Here is a 20,177-nt window from a genome sequence, read left to right as displayed (position 1 = left end):
TGAAGCAACTAATCATTGCAAGTTCTGTTTCTTCTCCCTTCACGGATCAGACTCTCTGGCTGGTTTCCATTCAGAATTATTTCCGAAACTTCAGTTGTTTGTAAGATTCCTTGGACAGGGGATCAGACATTTCGCAACGCCGCTACGTACACAGGGCAACACAAACAGCTAAAGTTCAGACACCCGTCCCTTTAGTGGGGTTCGAACCCGAGACCCCAGCGTTTGAGCCGGCGAAGACATTTCATGTACGTAGACTATGATGGCGTCATTACAGATTAAATTTCAAAATACATTGCGGTTCCATTTAATGCGAAGGATGCGTTTCCGAAGACATTGCACGATTCAAGACAAGTTCTCTCATATGGGACGCGCTTTATTTCAAGCTTTTGCGCATAAAGTGAGATTTTATTAACATTTTTGTATCGCATTATTTCAGATTCGCATTAAACGCGACCGCACTGTATAATTCGGGCGAGAGGTACCCAATACCTTCGTCACTCACAGAACGAGCTCTGGGATAGTACATCAAGTCGCTGGCTTTCTTCCGCGTCGTTCCCGGTTCATTATTCGACGCCATGTAGTCTGAGGTGCTGAGCGCCGTAAAGCTGTCCCTGTGCTTAATTAAGCAAGACTTAAATAGGAATGGAGGTGTACCTCCACGCATTCCTAACCTTAACTCCTAGTCGCTTTAGTTCCGAGATAGAGGCCCCCGTTCCTAACTTAACGGAGGCCGGGTGGGCCCCAAACCCGGTCTGTACTCCGCAGAGAAGAGATGAATGTACCGGTAATCGAACTACGATCACACGGCCCTACAGGCTGTAGCTGTAAACAAATTGGCTGAATATTCCGATAAGCCACTCTTGCGCTGAGGATATAGCGAGGGGAACGTTTCTGGGGAGCAGTTCCCCATTTGGTGTTGTGTGGCACTGCGCGACCGCCCGCCTCTGTACCGCGTCCTGTGCTATCGGAAGGGACATTGATTGATGCGTCGAATTCTGTCGGCCCCAAACCGAAGCAGTAGGATCTTGCCCAGGTAAAAGACTAGATCCTGCAGTTACACATTTCGCTCCGTTGATTCCACGGTTTACAAATTTGACGGATAAACTCGATATATATCGAAACCGTAATCTGATCGGGACCATTTCTCTTCTGCGACCGAGACAGTACGGTCGGTATATCGACCCTCTGGACGGTCGAGGGGCAAGTGATTTTTCTCCACGATGTGCAGAGCAGTTGTGGGACCCACCAAAGGATGACTCCACTTCCCCATACGTCTTCGTGGCGTAGTGCTTAATTAATTGAGCAAAAGGACGGCGTTGCCATAAATCAGGCGGTTGGTCTCCGAATTCCCAGATTTGATCCCATTTGAATTCATGTAGGATTTGTGGTGGACAAAGTGGCGCTGCGGCAGGTTTTCTCCGAGTACTTCGGTTTCCTCTGCCAGTTCTCATTCCACCAGCTGCTCCACGCTTGTCTATCATCCAAGGCCGGTGCAGTAGACCCAGTAATGGCCGGCGTGCCAAGCGGACTCAGTCTCACCCCACCCCACACAATCTTAGTTTTGGATCAGGACTTGAACTGCATGACATGGAAGGCATCCCATATCTATAAATTAATTTCCTTTAGTCCTGTCTGTGCAGTATTTACACAAGTGTTACTCATGATGTTTATAGTGTGCCAACGAATTTTAAGTCGCTATTTTCGCCAAGGATATTGCTAATGACGAATTTGACGGCGGAGAAGCAATTCGGTGGGACAGGTACCACATTAAGAAAATATTTCACAACAGAACTTTAAGCCTTGCAGCGTACATTGGTCAAGAACCGTCGCCAAGTTAAGAACAACGACTCATGTGCCGGATCACAGATGAAGCCTGAGGTTGTGATACTGCACTGCCTGGTCAGGGCTACCGAATTCCTCGGGGAGTAGAGATTAATTGATGGAGCAGTGGTGGAATGAATACACAAATATTTATTGATTTGTGATATTAAAGCAGATGGGGGCACTGTGCTACAAGCCAGAAGGTCGCGGGTTCGATTTCCGATGAGGTCATGACCTAATCCTTACAGCCGCACTATGGCCCTGGGGTCGAGTCAGCCTCTAACAGAAATGAGACAAAGAATCTTCCTGGGGCTAAAGAGCGGCCAGCTCGTAAGGCAGACAACCTCACCGCCATATGTGAGCCGATTATCTAGAAAATGTGGGAGCCTCGGCGTCTCACAACGCTGTGGGCCTCTACAGCCTCTTACAGGCATAGCTTTACGGGGCTAAGAGGGTAAGAGCCAAGAAACTCGGAGGGAAAATTATTCCAGGGCAAGTTTGCCCAACATGAGTCTCACAGGAAGTCACCCGGGATTGATATAAGGTCTCCATGGTGAGAAGCCGCAGCAGCACACCACTTGAGATATGACACATGAAGTAACTGGGGATTGAACCAGAAGTTCCGTGGTGAGAAGCCACTGCCTGATAGTCTGTTGTAGGACACTGTCTGGTTACCATATTTTATTCGATGAGATTTACATTTTCAGATCTGTGCAACTTTTTTTGGTACTGAATGACTTCAATAGCCGTTACAGATACAGTATGTGTGTATGTATACATGTAACCTTTGCGATACAGTTTTACGCCATTGGTAGGATTTCCGCTCACTCACAGTCCAATCATAACATAAAGAACCTCTTGTAAATGAACATTTTTACCCCCCCCCCTCCCCCCGTCATGAAAATACGACATTTAACGACAGAGAGACTTACTATCACCGCCTCTGTGGTTTAGTGGTCAGAGTTAGTGGTTAGTGGTCCTGGCTACAGATCCAGAAGTCCGGGTTCTATTCCCTGCGCTACCAGATTTTCTGAGAAGTAGTGGGTCTGGAACGAGGTCCACTCAGCCTCGTGAGGATAACTGAGGAGCTATTTCAAGGAAACAGCGGCTCAGGTCTAGAAAACCGAAACTAACGGCCGTGGGGATTCGTTGCGCTGACCACGCGACACCCTCTATCCGTAAAAGTTGGCACTAACTTCGCCGACAAGCGACGGTCGCTCGGTCGGTATAATTCGCTTGCGGACCACAACTACGGAGTTTTTTGTTTTTGTTTTGAGACCTACTGTCAGAGCCATCTACCGCCAGATTTGGTACTGTCTGCAACCAACGCGTATAGCAGACTGTGTTACCATATTGGCACGCAGCACCATTATGATTTCGTTGTGCAGTCAGACATACAAGTATTTCGACATTTTTTCTATCTAGCGATAAGACGAGTGCACTTTGAAAGACTATACGTTACAGAAAACTAACAGGTCCTTTTAGTGCTCTGTGGATTCAGTGGATATCATAGTTAGGAAATGCACTCAACCAACATGACGGTGACCGATTTTAAAGTCGAAACACATAGTATTATGAAACTATCACTAAAGTATGTAGGGCCTATTGTTTGGGTGACGGCTGTTGAAATCAGTTAAGGTATATGCCGCCATGTTGTCACAGGCATTGCACACGTAAGAGATGGGAAGTGCTGAAGATCTAGAAGTAGATGGGAAGGTAATGTGGGTCTTAAGGAAATAGGATATGAGGGTGTGGACTACATTGAATCAGAGTAGAGGTCAGTGCCGGACTGTAAATATAAGCTAAAGTTTTCCCTGTGCTCAACGAATTGAGCACTACGCCATGAAGGCGTATGCGGGAGTGGATGTATAGATCCACATTTTCTTGACCTCGGCCCTAGTTGGAGATGAGTAGTCAGCCCGGTTTACCTCCAAGAAAGAGCTCCCGGTGCCCGTTGTATAGGAGGTTGGGTGAACCCCAGAGCCGGTCTGGACGGTTTGGAGAGAATTCTTGACCCTGCCGAGACTCGAACTCCGATCGCTCAGTCGTCCGGCCCGTAACCAGTCGCTATACCGAATGCCGGGCTCTAATGTAAAAGATAATGATCCATTGCTTTCGGTAAAAGCGGAGAATTCCTTGACTACATGAAATAAAGGTTCAGGTCTATGAAATTGGCTAGATTTTTTAATTGTATAACTTTTTCTCCATGTTAAGTTATATTTTTAACGACGTAGACTTTAGTATCACTTCGCGAAGAATTACTACGCCGCCCTGGATGCAGCTGCATATGGCTTTGAAATATGAGTTACGATAATTGACGACTGAAACCGAAGTTTGACGAATGCACGCGCATGTTGACTGAAGACAAGACAGTTTCGGCGTGTGTGAGCATGAGAAAGTAGAAGTTGTGTTATAATCAAGTATTTTGCTGATAAATGTGTCTACTACAAGTTTGTTACGAATTACCAGGTTATATTTAGTGTGGTTTATAGCACTAAGCAAACTTCTGAAATGACTGAAAATGCAAATTGAAGTTAATACGGTATAAACTTGAAGAGGGACGACAACTTTACCTGTTGGCACGTGTTGCTTGTTCCCGGCCATGGAAACGGCAGGAATGACGTCACAGGTACAGTTGAAGGTTAATGTGTATAATGGCGTGTATAAAGGAAACTGTACTCCTGCCGTTTCTTTACGATGCGAGTCAAGTGCATATAATTGATTATTATTGCGTATCAAAAAGATGTTGTGGGCATAATGTTGGGTTCTTACGTAACAAAACCACTTGGATTTGCTCTTTTGTTCTGTTTTGTTTCCATTGTAACAGAACTGAAGCCTGTATAATAATGAATTAAGACTGCACTATCATTGTGACTGTGCAGACATTTTGATTGTGTGGGCTTCATTGAAGAATATCAGAAACGTGTTTCAGATATGTTTTTTCGATAGCGACGTTTCGAATTCGTGCATGTACAAACCCACAGAGAGGGAGTAAATTTGACACTTAGTAAATCTGATGCTAGTTCATTGCTTTATGCAGAAGATAAAAACTTTGATTGTTTAAAACTGTTATTTTGAACTTTGTCCATAGTCCAAGTTTATTTTAGAAGCGTTACGTTTTGGTAATTGGTTCTATATCAATCTTCCCGGGGGCACGCGGTAGCGTAATTGGTTGAGACACTATCTTACATGTTAGAAGGTCGCGGGTTCGAGTCCCGATGAGGTGAATTTTTTTCAGTTGACCTAATCCTTCCAGGCGCACTATGGCCCTGGGGTACCAGGAATCTTCCTAGGGGGTAAAGGGCAGCCGACACATAAGACTGACAACCTCACCACCATCTGCGAGCTGATTGTCTGGAAAATGTAGGAACCTCGACGTCTCACAACCGTATGGGCCTCCACGGCCTCGTACAGGGATAGCTATCCATCTTTCCGCTCTAGAGTCCCTGGTTTGAGATGAACTACCGAGGGACCCAACGGAATAGGTGTCCTTTCATGTACTGTTTACCTAAAGCCAGAAATAGAACCAGTTTCTGAAAATCGGTGGTTCTGTAAAGCTTGAACGACGGACGAATTCGAAAATGAATTTGAGGTTTCCACGGCAGTGATTATGAAGAATACCGTCTTCTGGGATGTGGCGCCGTGCAGATATTGTGTGAACCGACGTTCCTCCGAAGCGTCGGTTTACATTCTTTGAAAATAACATTTTAAACGATTTTATAATATTTGAACTTAGTGTATACTATGTCAAGTTGTCTCGGTGCTTAATTAAGAACCACACCATGAAGACGTATTGTTAACCTCAGTTGTAACTGAAAGTGACTAGCTAGTGTCACGTCCCGGCCGTCTAACCTCCGCAGAAGTAGTCCCACGTCATCCACTGGCCAAACGTTAGGAATAGTAAGTACGTATAAAACATTTCCGACTTCGAAGTGTGTACCATCTTCTGCAGTGTGACGCCGTGTGAACTTAATGCTTGCTTCTTGCCGGCTACTTATCTTTACTTATCAGTACATAAAGTCTGTGCCATATCTCAGGCGGTTAGTCTCCGGCTTCCCACCGCGGCGGCTCGGGTTCGTGCTGAAGTCATGTGGGATTTGTGGTGGACAATGTGGTACTGGGGCAGGTTTTCTCCGTGTACTTCGGTTTCCCCTGCCAGTTCTAATTCCATCAACTGCTCCAAATTCATCATCCATCATCCGAGGCTGGTACAATGGGCCAGTTATTGGCCGACGTACCAAGTGGACTGTCTCACCCCACCCAAAGAAATTAAAAGAATACTGGCAATACATTCTTAACGAAACGTCGGCGAATCAACGGAACCACATAGTGTCACATCATCGCTGTAAGAACCTCAAATCCAACATTTCCAACTGAGTTTATTTCACTGATTGGCGCTTTTCTCGCATCATTCGCTTTCGAGACATTCATGCGCGTTTATATTCTGCAAGAGTCGAGGAAAGTCATCGCCCAATCAGATTGCCGCACGTGTACCATTTAGGATTGGTGTATCCCCGTGCTGACCACGGATGCGTGACGTCATTAGCAGCGATCGTGAGCATATGCACGGCATGTTAGAGCCTTCCTCACGTCCTTGCTGCAAATGATGGAACCCCGTCTCCATTTGGCTGTGAGAGATCTGGCAGCGTCTGTATGGTTACTGGTATCAGGGGGAGGGGGGTGACGTTTCTGGCTTTTCACGTGCATTCGGTACAGGGATTATCTTTCCACTGTGTAGTTACCCGCAGGCGGGTTAACTCATTCGGTTTAGCGACTGTGCTACAGTCTGGACGACCGAGTAATCGAGGATTCGATTCCCGGAAGAGGCAACCGATTGTTGGTTTCCCCGCGGCGTCCAGCGAGGCCCATCCCGTTTGTATCCAATAGGCTAAAGCGACTGGGGCGTTCCCAAATAGTGTTGAGATGAATTCGTGGAGCTATACCTCCACTCCCCTCATACATCGTCATGACAGTGCTTAATTAATTACAACAGCAATTTTCCTTTTTCTTACCGTTTACTGTGACTTATCTGAAAAAAGTAAAAAAAAAGTAAGTAAAGCTGTCCCTGTAACAGGCCGTGGCGGCACATAAGGTCGTGAGACGTTGAGATTCCCACATTTTCTAGACAATCGGCTCACAGATGGCGGCAATGTTGTCAGCCTTACGCGCCGGCCGTCCTCGCTTTATCTCCAGGAAGATTCCTGGTACTCATTTCTGTTAGAGGCTGAGTCGATCCCAGGGTCATAGTGTGGCTGGAAGGATTAGGTAAGTTGAAAATTGCAGTGATCTCGTCAGGAATCGAATCGGCGACCTTCCGGCTTGTAGCAAAGTGCCTCAACTAACTACGCTACCGCGTGCCCCTGACTTATCTGAGGAATCTGAAATCAAATTTGTAGAGCTCGTGAAAGTGTATAACGTTTTCAGTGACTTACTTAAGGGGCACAGGTGGTGGTGGTGGCGGCGGCGGCGGTGGTGGTAGTAGTAGTAGTAGTAGTAGTAGTAGTAGTAGTAGTATCATCATCGAGGATAAATTTCCGACAGAGGCAAGAGAATTTTCTCCTCAGTGGCGAGACCCCAGACCTGATGTGGCATTTGCCAGCCTCCTGTTCAGTGAATACGGACTCCTCTTTCCCTGGGATTAAAGCGGCCGGATCGTTTATCTGATCTCTCACCTCCATCTAGTGCCGACGTTATGAATGGTAGATGGAAGTATCCTTTGTAATTGTTGGGAATCGAACCCTACTTGCTGGGTTCTGGCGCATGTATTTTAGCCGCCTGCTGACTCAGCTGTCCTGGATCCGTCGATATAAGCCCATGGAGGAAATTTGGACGCCGCGGTACTGAAGGGGGAAGCACGATAAATGTGGAACTTATCCCTCAGAATTTGGAAGTCGGTCGCGTTGTTGTGTGAGCACCATAAACTATGACAAGGAACATTGTTCGTGACAAATTTTGGTACGGGAAATTTCCTTACGTCTGCGTTGAAACATAACTTCCGTCGAGATTAATTTCTAATTTGTTTTGTTTACTGCTCCTTATGCAGAAGTAAATAATTTATCTTTCATGATGTATTCTTTTTGTTCGTGTATCGTTTCAGATTATTACCACTTACTGTCCAAGCGCCTTATTTTTACAATTGTAGTTACAAGTACATGTTTCGACCATTAAATTATTGTCACGTATATTAGTGACTAAGACGCGGGTCTGGATTGGCAGTCGATTTATTGGATAACTACCGGTCGAAACTACAAAGCGTTGTAACTCTCCAAATTATTACTGGAACAGTAACACATAAAGCAAAGCCTTCACACTTCAACTCTAATCTTCGTATGTAGCCTCTGGGACTCTGCTACTGGATTCCGTCTATCAGTCCGTTATCTTCGCTGCTCTTATAATCTTCCCTTGAACCATGTAGAAGCCACAACTCCACTGCGCTCTGCACTGGTCTCTCAGTTGTCTTGAACTGCTGGTGTTAAGTCAAAGTCACATTGAGACTGACGGTCTGTCAGTCAGTCAGTCAGTAAGTCGTGGTGTCGAACCCCATCTGGGGCTCATGACCAGATATTAATTATTATCGTTTGACAGTTACGGTCTTGTTTCTGTGGGGCGCCTTCTCTGACGAGAGGACGGGTCTTTCTTTTGTATATGCTGCTGGCTCTTACCAGCGCAGTCTTTCTCGGGTCCGAGTCCCTTGGGACTCGCGACCATAATTTACTGTCTGAGAATTGAGACTTGAGAGAGAGAGAGGAAGAGAGAGAGACACACACACACACTTACGGATCATCTTCAGCGGGAACATCAATACTTATTCGGAAACCACCATCACAGTAGGTGTTCTGATTGCTAAATTACGTACACACATAATGCCTGGAATACACAATATTCAACTTTTCACAATCACAGCAGCCTTCCTGGTATTAAAACTTTTAAAGTGTTTAAAAAATTTAGCTTACCTGGACTTAAATATATTTAATAGACACGGACAAATAGAAATGGAAATATACAGAAAACCCACGACGACAGACATAACAATAAATAATAAATCATGCCACCCTAAAGAACAAAAATTGCCAGCATATAAAAATTGGATACACAGACTTCTTACACTACCCCTTGAGGAAAATGCTAAAAACGAATTAAATACTATTATTAATATAACACTAAATAATGGCTGTAGAAAGGAAGACATCACACATCTCTATAACAAACTTAAGTGAAAGATGGGTAACCCGGATAATAAAAACGAGAAGGAACAAAATGGGTCACTTCTACTTATACAGGAAATTACACACGAAAAATCACAAAACTATTCAAAAACACTAACATAAAGACAGCCTTCAAAACAGCCAACACAATAGGTAAACTAATAAATGAAAAACGAGAAATAAACCCCTACGAACAAAGTGGGATATAGGAAATAACGTGCCAAAGTTGCCAAAAAGTATACATCGGCCAAACTGGTAGAACTCTAACAAGATACAAAGAACACATAAGAAACATAAGACTAAACAAGGACGAATCAGCATTTGCCCAACAAATACTACATAAACACCATCAGTCTGTCTCCACTGACTCAGACCGTGTTCCTTCTTATTCTGTAAACCTCGTAATATAGCCTCGGCACTGACCACAAAGAAACACGGCATCTGTTGACGAAACGTGTTTACTGCTCCTTCCTAGCAATAGACGTCTGATATTGTTGTAACACATCCAGCTGGAAGTTGTTTACAAGTCCGTTGCCTGGCAGTGGAAAGCCCTTTACCTATTGTTGGCCAAGAATTTTTCTTCGCGGTAACGTGTTTACCTAGCTGTTACCTAGCAACGGATATACATGTTACATTATCATGATCAAATGGGTACGCTTATAAAATTATCAGAAAATTGCAAGAATTGTCCGAATTTATTAGAACCACTGTTTTCGGAAGTTTGTTCTGTTTCCGTTTTCATGTGAAGGCGGCACGAAAGGAAGTCCACTTCCCGCGGCAGATGTACTGTTGAGTAATGGCCTCTACCGAGGAAATACGGAAATAGAACCAAGGAACCGAGTTCTTTCAAATTTTTGTTGTTGTATGATTTTTATGTGTGTATCCACCGCGTGAAGAAGTAGAATTTAATAACTGAAACATGTAACGGAGACTGAGCAGAATTAGAACTCGTTGCATAGGAATTCGGTATTCATTTGGAACTGTTGTGTTACCGTGATTCATATGAAATTGGTTTTATCCAGCCTTTTTTGGAATATGACGCCATCTAGCGGGATGCAGCTGATCGAACCGGCACTTTGTGGGGGGGGGGCTAGACGCATATGATTGTAACGTCCGTTCTGAAAGCTAACTCACCACTCGTTCCACACTTCAGATGGTATTGTGACATGTTGAGCTATGGATGACGCCCCTCCCCCACCCCCCGCCAGCCGTGATGCGCCGAGCGAAGCCGAAGCGAGCCGATGTTAGCCGAGTCCTAGCATCCTGGTCGCTAGGCAACGCGAGTCAACAGCGGTGACGTCACCAAGTAGTAACAGCGGTTACTTCCCCTACTTCACGTGTAGGGTGGTACGCGTGACCAAAATGACGGGTTCTAGTTCGGGTGATTGGATTTATTAACACTTTGATTACAACCTCTTTTAATTACAGGCAATACAGCGATTTTTATCTCGTCTATATTACTTTCGGGGAACTCTATAGCATGAAGGTCGGAAGGTCGCGGATTCGATTCCCGATAATATCATTGGGGTGTTCAATTGGCCTAATCTTTTCAGCCGCACCATGGCCCTGGGGTCGACTCAGCTTATAATAGAAATGAGTACCAGGAATGTTCCTGGTGATAAAGGTGCGGCCTGCGCGTAAGGCTGACAACCACACCGCCGTCAGCGAGCCGATTGTCTAGAAAATGTGGAAGCCTCGACGCCTCAAAATCCTGTGGGCCTTCACGGCCTGTTCCAGGGATAGCTTTACTTCTCTTACGGACTGTATGTAGCACATTCAGTCCCGTTGTTGCTTTTGGTTTGTGAGATCTGTACTCACCTCGGTTCGAACACGGAGCTGGAACGCAAAATTTAGGAATAAGGGGGGGGGGGATCCCGCAACGAACTCATCTAGAATTACGGGTTCGGCTTGCCCGTATCAGACAAGCATTGAGAATCGATATTACGTGGTTTCAATATAGAATTTTAAATTGAAGTACCGTCACACCCGCCGAGAATTCAGCGGGAAGTCTCGTAATTTGTTTTCTATAAATTTCCGTACTATTAATTTCTCATTCTTCCTCCCGTATTCCGTTCTGTTCGTTCGTGCTGTCGAATGTTATGTCGAGGCCTACGTTTAACGCCATCTCCCGCGAAGAACACGCAAGGTCAGTCGTAAACCGTCTCCTTTGTATAGTGTACAACACCTCACTTTCTTTTTTTTTTCAATGGCTCCTCCAGCCCATTCAGGGCCCTGGCCTCTTTTTCAGTTCCGTAATCATTTTTCACAGACGGTAGGGCTCCTTGGGCGAGTGATCAGCTCGTTGCTAGGCCTCTACCTAAAGACAGGACATCACAAACAGAATAAACGCATTCGCACACCAAACATCGATGCCTTTGGTGGGATTCGAACCCACGATCCCAGCGTCCTAGCGAGCGAAGACAGTTCATGTCTTAGACCGCATGCCTACTGTGACCGACTCACAACACTTCACATACCGACATTAAAATATCAGTGCTCACAGAATAGACACGATACACATAAAACAGATGACATCTCGCTCGTTTGTAACTTAGTACATAACGGTCGTTCATGCAGTATTTTGACACTTGAAATTTCGTTGCTGTTGTGACCCCAAATTTTGTAATGATAATGATAAGTCTAACAGTTACGTGCAAGTTTTGTAGTGTGAGTCAGAATTAATGTAAATGTAAATACTCCTCAATGAAATCTAATTTTCATCAGTCGGCATAAATTTGGCAACCAACATTTTTCAGGAGGTTCGAATCGTCGCCTTTAGTCCCGAGAGGGTCTCATAGTGTATATTAGAAGATACATTAACCAAGGAAGCTGAACCAATTTGTTAGGTTTCTGATTCTTACTCAGAAGTTCTGCCCACTAATCTCATCAGGGTCATTAATTATCCTCACTCACTCATGGAGCCGAGTCCTTCTTGAGAAGCCTCCAATTGTGCAGCTACTGAAGAACTTCCCAGCATTTTATGCAAGCCGAAGGTTCATCACTGAGTTCACAAAAGCCCTCCACTGGTCCTTATCCTGAGCCAGATCAATCCAATCTATACCATCCAATTCTATCTCTCTAAGATCCATTTTAATATTGTTCACCCACCTAGGTCTTGGTCTTCCCAGGGGTCTCCTTCCTTCCGGTTCTTCCACCAATATCCTATATGAATTCTCGTCTCCACCCTCATCCTTACAGAGAATATTGGTAATTTTCCTCAGTCTCAAGTTTTCAATGTAGCAATTTGAAATAGGCCTCGACAGCTCCCTCCAAATCACAGTTCTCTCAGCCTTGTCATGTGTTTTAACACGAATCCCGAATTTGGGCACAGCGTTTATTTATGGGATTCCATATAACCTTTAGGGTACACAGCGATTATTTCTCTAAACACCATTAACCATTCGGTCTTTGCCTTGAAGACGTAGTTCTTTCTGTGAGGCGAGAGCTGAGTTCAGTTGCGTGATTTTGAGCCTCATGGGCTTAAGATAAGTTGAGACTTATCGGACAGTGTTTTTCCCACACGTGATACTGAATAGAGGGGACTTCCCCTTTCACACGGGTTTAGTATCGAAAAATACATATTCTGATTTTGCAGTATCAGATTACAGTGCGACGGTTTTCTGTGAACCGTAGATGATCTGTGTAGGTTTCATTTTGAAGCTTACATTTATACGTCACTGGATTTTTTGTCCCCCCCCCCAAAAAAAAATAAATTCGCCACGTATCACCTGCACTTGTATCCCCGTTTGAAATAGGCCCTAATCCGACGCATTATGAAACCAGTGAATTGATTTAATGTATTTAAATGCTGTTGTGAAGCGTGCAGTGTTAGGCTGTAGCCGATTGGTTCATAGTGAAACAAAGCTATCAGTTATGTTTCATCGGAGTTGCCACTCCACTTGTACGGCTGGTTAGAGAAGTACCCGTTCTTCGTCCGGGATAATTTCTTTCCTTGTCAGGGTCACAGTTTACTAGGCAAAACTTCAAAGAAGGAATATCACTAAAAATTAATAAATATAGTGCTTTTCTGCTAGTATCTTGCGTACTTGGATTACCCTTCTGCACTGAAAATGGAAGCAGTTTGTTCCTCCGAAACGTCTTATAACTTCTGTCCGACTACACGTAGTCATATCGGAAGCTATGATACAATTTTTAAGAGAATAAATTTTGTTAAAATAGAATAGATGTCAGTAGAGCCATGACAGTCTGTTCAGGTGAGATTCTCGTAAGATAACAAGGGAATCTCCTATGCTGTTTGGATGAGAAATACGGTTTGAATACACAAGCAAGATACGTAACACATAAATTTAGCGTTTAGTTCCAATGCGATACGTTCCTTGCAATTGAGGGGGCATTTACTAAACAAGTTAGACCAGACAGCTCTGTCCTTGCTCTGAATTCATAATGTGCCGGCCTCGAATCCCAGCATGTGCGCTGGTTATGCTTACAGAAAATTGTTCATCATTTTCTTTGCTATTAGGAATTGGAAATAGGCCACTACCACTTCCCCCCCCCCCAGAACCACTGTTGCTTCTGAAATATGGGTTGGTGCCTTGCGAGACAAACGCAACATATGCTGAGGCAAACATGGGCTCCTCTTAGCACGTGAAGGATCGTGAAGTTCGCGTGAACATCGGTGTGTCTGCCGAGAGGCTGGTGTGTTTCGACACGCCACCAGAGCTCCAATATTGACTCTAAGATAATGTGTTGTGTGCACGTAAAGCCATTTCCCCGCCAGGAATGTAAGATTTGAGGCCAGGGGTGACAAGAATGTCTCGTCATACATTTATACCATCGTAACCCTGTGAAACACGAATTTAATCTAACGTAAAATATGAAGGGGAAGGGGAAAGGTAAAGCTATCCCTGTAACAGGTCATGGAGGCCCACAGGGTTGTGAAACGTCGAGGCTCCCACTTTTCCTAGACAGTCGGCTCACAGATGGCGTTGAGGTTGTCAACCTTAAGCACCGGCCGCCCTTTACCCCCAGGAAGATTCCTGGTACTCATTTCTGTTAGAGGTTGAGTAGACCACAGGGTCATAGTGCGGCTGGAAGCATTAGGTCAGTTGAAAAATCTAGTGAACACATCGGCAATCAAACCCGCGACCTTTCGGCTTGTAGCATAGTGCCTCAACCAACTACGCCACCGCATGCCCCCAAGGAGTTGGGTCACAGTTGACGCGGGGCCCCCGTTACGAAGAGAAACCCGTTAATGCTCTCAGGGAAATCGCCCGCGTCAATTTGTCTTTTAGTTTGGGTGGAGTGTTATTTAACGAAACTCTCAATATATTGGACACTGTAGCGTCGACTGGTAGTATAATTGATGAATAATGAATTGGAAAGGATTCGGAAGAATCGTTTGAAGAAAACAGCGAAGCAATTCAGTAAGGAACGTTGATGTTCTGGCCGAGGTTCGAACCGAGTACCTCCCGTATATAAAACAACCGATACCGCTACACTCATCCTCTGTCGACTGTCAGTGTTATCTTGCTTGTTGTTTGCTGGCATGCTTACTGCGTTTTATCCAAGTGGCGTCCCCCATTTTGTTTTATCGCTTATCAAAGATGATACATGGGTATTTGCGTTGAAAACACTTAGCTAACACGTGATGTAGGCACTCAGAGCCTGTATTTGGAAAGCGATAAGTTGACAGACAAACCTGTCTTCAGGTTTGAGTAACCGTACTGCTTGGTAGAACTGATACTGGAATCACGAGCAGTCCTCGGTGTAGAGTTCTGTGTCTTGACATCAGCGTTTGCGCGGAAGTGACACAGTTCCGGGACTGTACCTCGAATAACCGCAAGCCTTTGGTGAAGGACAAGAGACCACTCGCTTGTTAAAAGCGAAAGTAAGCTTTATTTGACGTTAAAGAGAGCGGTAATATTAGTTACCACTACCGTGTAAAGATTTAACAAGCTAGGAAATGCATGCATTGCGTAAGAATCAGGAAGCGTGCGCTGGCTTCTGTGTTAATTATCTCGAAGTCGTACGGTAATACTGTACTAGGCATAAAGTTATTGCCTCTAATTTCTATTTACAGCTTTTCTTGGAAAGATTTTCATTCCGATAAGTGTTCGGCGTGCTGCCGGCAAGATGCGTGCGCAGAAACGCGGCTAGTTCTTTTAAAACTTCGCCGTGGTTAGATTTTAATCAAATTTGGAATGTGTCGACAAGTTTTAGTGAGCGTACCTCAGTTCAGAATGAATGGAAATCCATTCAGTCATTACCGAGTTATTACATGTGGACAGACGGACATACGTAGCCAAGTAAATACGCCTATTTTTTTTTATCAAGTTTTATGATTGACATCTGTTGACAGGTGTACAGTATGTACGTGTATATACGTGGTAGAGTCAGTAAGTTCGTGGAATGTGGTCTTATCGCATCATATTACAAGGTATTCACATCGGCCCTCAAATTAGTCGCCGTAGGCCGCTATGCAAGTCTGCCAACGTTGATATAGCTGCCGAAAACATTGCTGAAACACATTGGCAAGAAATTCCCGTACGACGCTTTGCGGCCATTCCACGAACTTATTGACTGTGGTAATATACCACATATAGTATTCATTCATCAGTAATCTGTCAGATGACAGGTCCACAGTGTCTTCCAAAACAGTTCCTCCACTTGTCTCCAATTGTCTCCAGAGGAAACATGATACTTTTAAGTGTTATTTACGTTACATTTACCGTTCGCAGCCGAGTGGATGCCATTTCTGCATTTTATTTGGATGGATCCGATCTGAAATATCGGTCCGGACGCCCGATATGACTGAGGATGTTCATGACTTTCCTCAGGCCCTCTAGGCAAGCCGAAGTAGTGTCGATGCTACCAGTTATCTCCATGTTAATTGACATGAAACTCCATCGCGTAGTTCACATGTTACCAAAAGTGGACATAGTTTCTATATATTATACTATTGTAAATATGCTTTGTGCCGGTCACGGTAGCCGAGCGGTCTAAGGCATGTACTGTCTTCTCTCGTTTGGAAACCGGGATCTCGGGTTCGAATCCCACTCAGGGTATGGATGTTTAGTTTGTGTTTGTGCGTTTCTCTGTGTTTGTGTACAGGTAGAGGCCTTGCGACGAGCTGATCACCCGCCCAAGGAGTCCTACCGAATGTGTAAGATCTAGAAAAACCGAAGTGAACGGAGAAGTTCATGGAGGTAGGCCTAGGCCCACTGGGGCTGTAGTGCCAAGGAAAAAAATGCTTTGTGCATAAGCTTACAAGGAAGATAAGCCGAGGCGTTTAATTGGTGTGTGGGAGTCACCTACATTGAATGAAGCGCTAGCCAATCAGCGCGGACCACGGCAGCTCCAACGCCTATTGGTTCGCGCTCCGCCTAGCGACAACATACCCCCAATACGCTAGTCGTCAATCACAGCCCCTCTCGTGAGAGAGGGCGCCCCAAATGGACAGGACAGCAAGTTTCACAAAGAAGAAAACATCTGGTCATGAGCCCCAGCTGGGGCTCGACACCAGGACAGACAGACTGACGTCAATCACGGACTAGGAACCATCCGCTGCTAAGCAGCGGATGGGTAAACAGTCGACATCCATTGCTAGGGAGTGAAACTGTTTTCCGTGAGATCCTACCCGAGGTTATATAAGGGGAAGATAAAGCGAGAAAGATACATCGAGAGAGCAGTGCAGAAGCGGAGGAATTTCCGTCGTCCGAAGCGCTGCTACGCAACGGCTAATTTCCATGTGTGCGTTCTGGCAACAGTAAATATTTGTTATAGAAGTATACTATGTGGTCTTCTCTTCAAGCATCGACAATGACAGGTGTGTTAAGGCACAGTGGTTACTATATGTACCATATATTTTCCCCAGATGAGGTCACCTGTAACTGAACTCAAGTTCCGCGGCGGAAGCCAGCGTCTAATTGCCAGAGCCTATTACGTTTGAAGCCGGCGCGCGTTGCAGAGCCTAGATAAATTTCATTACAATCTCGCATGGAAGTGTACATCGTTAAAAAGTAATCTGGAGCATGAAATGGAGGGGACATTTTCAGACTGTCACATGTACGTTTACAACTGCAGACTAACAGAAAGCGTGTTTAAAACGGAATATAAAGAATTTAAACAGGATCAGAGAATCGTAAACCGAGGGACTGTGCCCCGCTGGGCTTTTATGGGTACGTCTCGTAGGGCACGCGGATTCTTCTTAGCATTTGAAACGTCTTTATTTTATCGCCATGGTAACTGTCTGACGCCCATTATGAGATTGAAATGCGTGGCACACAATAAGGTGCGCATTTTGTAGCATTTTCGGCTGCCTGATTGTGTAACATTTGTTTTATTTTAATCACAATTTGAGGGAGGATGTGTGGACAGGTATAACCAACTCCAGCAACACTGTACCTATTAAATATGCCTCAGACAAGGGAGAATATCCATCAGAAATATGTCACGCTTAATTCATGTTAGGTAGAGGTTAAGTGTGATGACGGGTTTTAAGGCAGAAGTCAATTAAATAATGCATTAATATCCAGTCCGTCCCTCCACGAGAAAGATTAGTTTAAAAACAAAGAGGGGGATAGAGGTATGGAGTATAGTAGAAGAGTAGGCGGAAATGAAAAGTCGTTGAAAATTGAGAAACTTTTATTGGGAGGCGGGAGAACGAATATAATTTTGAGTTCCTAGGCTTCGCCTATCGTCCTCCTGGCCAGTTAAAAGACGGAAGTGCTTCTAAATCATATATAAGAATTCAACCCGTACCTCAGAGGAAACACATTACGTCTCCGCTACAAAGCCCAACCGGTTAATGCTGTTTAGGGAAACAGTCGCTGTTTATTGTGAGAACCATAGGGAACACACAGATACATTCTGTGGGAAACATTAACAGTCATTGTTTAAAATATTATAACATTCGGTACAGATATGCCTTTGTGCTTTAGAGGATTAAGCCGTGTTCCTAGAACCGAGTTACCGTACAAATGCTGGGGCTAATAAAATGCATTCAACATTTATGACTAAATCCGTGGTTAACACTGATTACGGCTGGATGACGTACCGATATACAGAAATGGGTACGTACTGGGGGTGGGGGGGAGTTGGTGATGAAAAGCTTTTAAATTATTTATCCTTCATCATGGAAACAAGCCACAAAAAGAATAGCCAGATCTTCATTCCCTCCCTCCCCTCAATTGATATGAAGTGTGGTGGTATTACATTAGCAGAATTTGATACGGATGTTATGCAGCCCTCCACACACTGTTTTTCCCCCTCCATCGAGCCAAATGGGCTGTGTCGGCATTCGTCTGTGAAAATCATATCTTTGTGTATCCTGAGCATTCCACACCCGTTGTGTATCCTAGCAACCGTACCTATAATCTTGAAATAAGCCCACAGAGCAGACTGTCCCCCCCCTGCTACATCGATTTCACTTGCAGATGTCCGCAGATATTTAGCGAACGAGTTAGTGATGGGAAACTAACAGGGCCATAAAGCGAAGCTTACGGCTTGTTCCTGTAGTCATTGCTTTTATACCCGTGAAAGTTACACGCACAAAAGAATCCTTTTTGTGAGAGCACTGCTAGACATCTCAGGGACGTACCGGGAATCTGCTGTCCTGACTGAGGATTTTCGTGGCTTTCCTTAGTCGATAGTGCAATACGTGTGGCGGCGGACTAGACCAGGGTTCGATTCCCGGCGTTGCAAGACCCAGTCGTTTATCCGCCGGGTACCGCGGGATCTCCACCCGAGATAAAGTGAGTGAGTCGTAAAACTGACCGTCTCCATCCAGTGCTAAGATAAGAATGCGTGGAGCTGTACCTCCGCTCTCGTCCTTGTGACATAGTTCGGAATTAAGCAGAAGAGACAGTGGTACCTAGGGCGACCAAAACGACGATGGGGGGAACAAGACCAGTTTGGGGTGCATGCAATCCGGTCGCAACGACCTAATTCTAAAAATGTTATGATGATAATGTATATGATGAAAATGTCGTCTCCTGTCCATAGATGTCGGACAGTCGTGTATATTCTAATGTGTACTTACATGAAGGAGCATTAACTTGCATACGTGTCTGTCTTCAGAACCCTGACTCCAAATTGAAACCTTATTCAGTGAGCAGAAATTATTTTGCACCTCACCCTGAAGATGGAGGCACCAGGTCCCTGCAAAGCATTGATAATCACGTAGAGAACTGCGTATTATGTAAATTCAGGATGCCTCACTCGTTACCCTGAAGACGGAGGCACTAAGTAACTCCGAAGCGTTGTCCTCGTACGAGACCACTGTGTCAGAAGTGAAAAACCCACAGCTTTCTACTTTGAAGTTCCAGGTAGTAGGTTCCTCCGAAACGTTGGTAGCCGCTGTCAAGTCCACAGTTGTCCAAACAGAAGATTACAATCCCCTGCCCTGAAAACGGAGGCAGCGTGCGGTAACTCCGAAACGTGTCTGACCTCGTACGAGGCCATTGTGTCAGGATCCAGGAAACCAGTCATCTACATTGAAATCCCAGGCAGCAGGTTCATTCGAAACGTCGATGACCACCTATCGATCCAGGAAACTTCTCCTTATCCTTCTTCTTCTTCTTCTTCTTCTATTCCTGTTGCTCCCACTTGGAGCAGAGGCCATCCGTGAAACGCTTCGTTTCACTTCAGTTTCTTAATGTAAGACAGTCGGTAGGGCTCCCTGGACGGGGGATCAGCCTGCCGCTAGGCTGCTACTTAACATAAACACAATATAGACATAGACATTTATGCTTTGAGTGGGATTCGAACCCACCACCCCAGTGTTTGAGTGGGCGAAGAAATTTCATGGCTCAGACCGCTCGGCCACTGCGAGCGGCTCTCAGAATGTACGGTGTCATAATTCAGATAGAACACGATCTTCCCTCCAGTTTCTCGTCATTGCAATTTCGATTTGTAACCATCGGTTCGAGAAACAGATTTTTGTTCTTTTTGCCTTTCGTTCACGTGTGTTTAAAATCCATTAGTAGACCCTGTTCCATATTAGACTCTGTCGTTAGAGCACGTGTCTTTTTCTCAGACCCGTAGAACCGCAGACGTTTCGGAATCCAGAATCTGTGTCTCCCTGTAACGTATCTGCCCGTTTTTCATCATGGGGACTAAACAAACCCAACATCGGCAAATAATCTAGCGATCAATCTTCCCAGCTTCCTCCAATTCATCATTCTGTGTACC

At 44.9% G+C, this 20,177-nt stretch overlaps 1 protein-coding gene across 3 annotated transcripts in view; it reads left to right on the top strand.

Moving 5' to 3' along the window:
- Positions 1–4,205: 4,205 nt before the first annotated feature.
- Positions 4,206–20,177, top strand: part of LOC111875779 (Krueppel-like factor luna) — a 284,213-nt gene continuing 268,241 nt past the window's right edge. For all 3 annotated transcript variants that reach the window (XR_004512670.1, XM_023872297.2, XM_033750287.1), the window contains exon 1: positions 4,206–4,450. Coding sequence is in view for 2 of the 3 variants with exons in the window: in XM_023872297.2 (XP_023728065.1) it covers positions 4,424–4,450 (27 nt within the window). In the remaining variant the exon portion in view is untranslated. The remainder of the gene's footprint in view (positions 4,451–20,177) is intronic.

This window comes from Cryptotermes secundus, unplaced genomic scaffold (genome assembly GCF_002891405.2).
Source record: "Cryptotermes secundus unplaced genomic scaffold, Csec_1.0 scaffold1307, whole genome shotgun sequence".
NCBI lineage: Eukaryota > Metazoa > Arthropoda > Insecta > Blattodea > Kalotermitidae > Cryptotermes > Cryptotermes secundus.
Note: the sequence above shows the minus strand (reverse complement) of the source record. Positions and strands in the feature narration are given on the sequence as shown.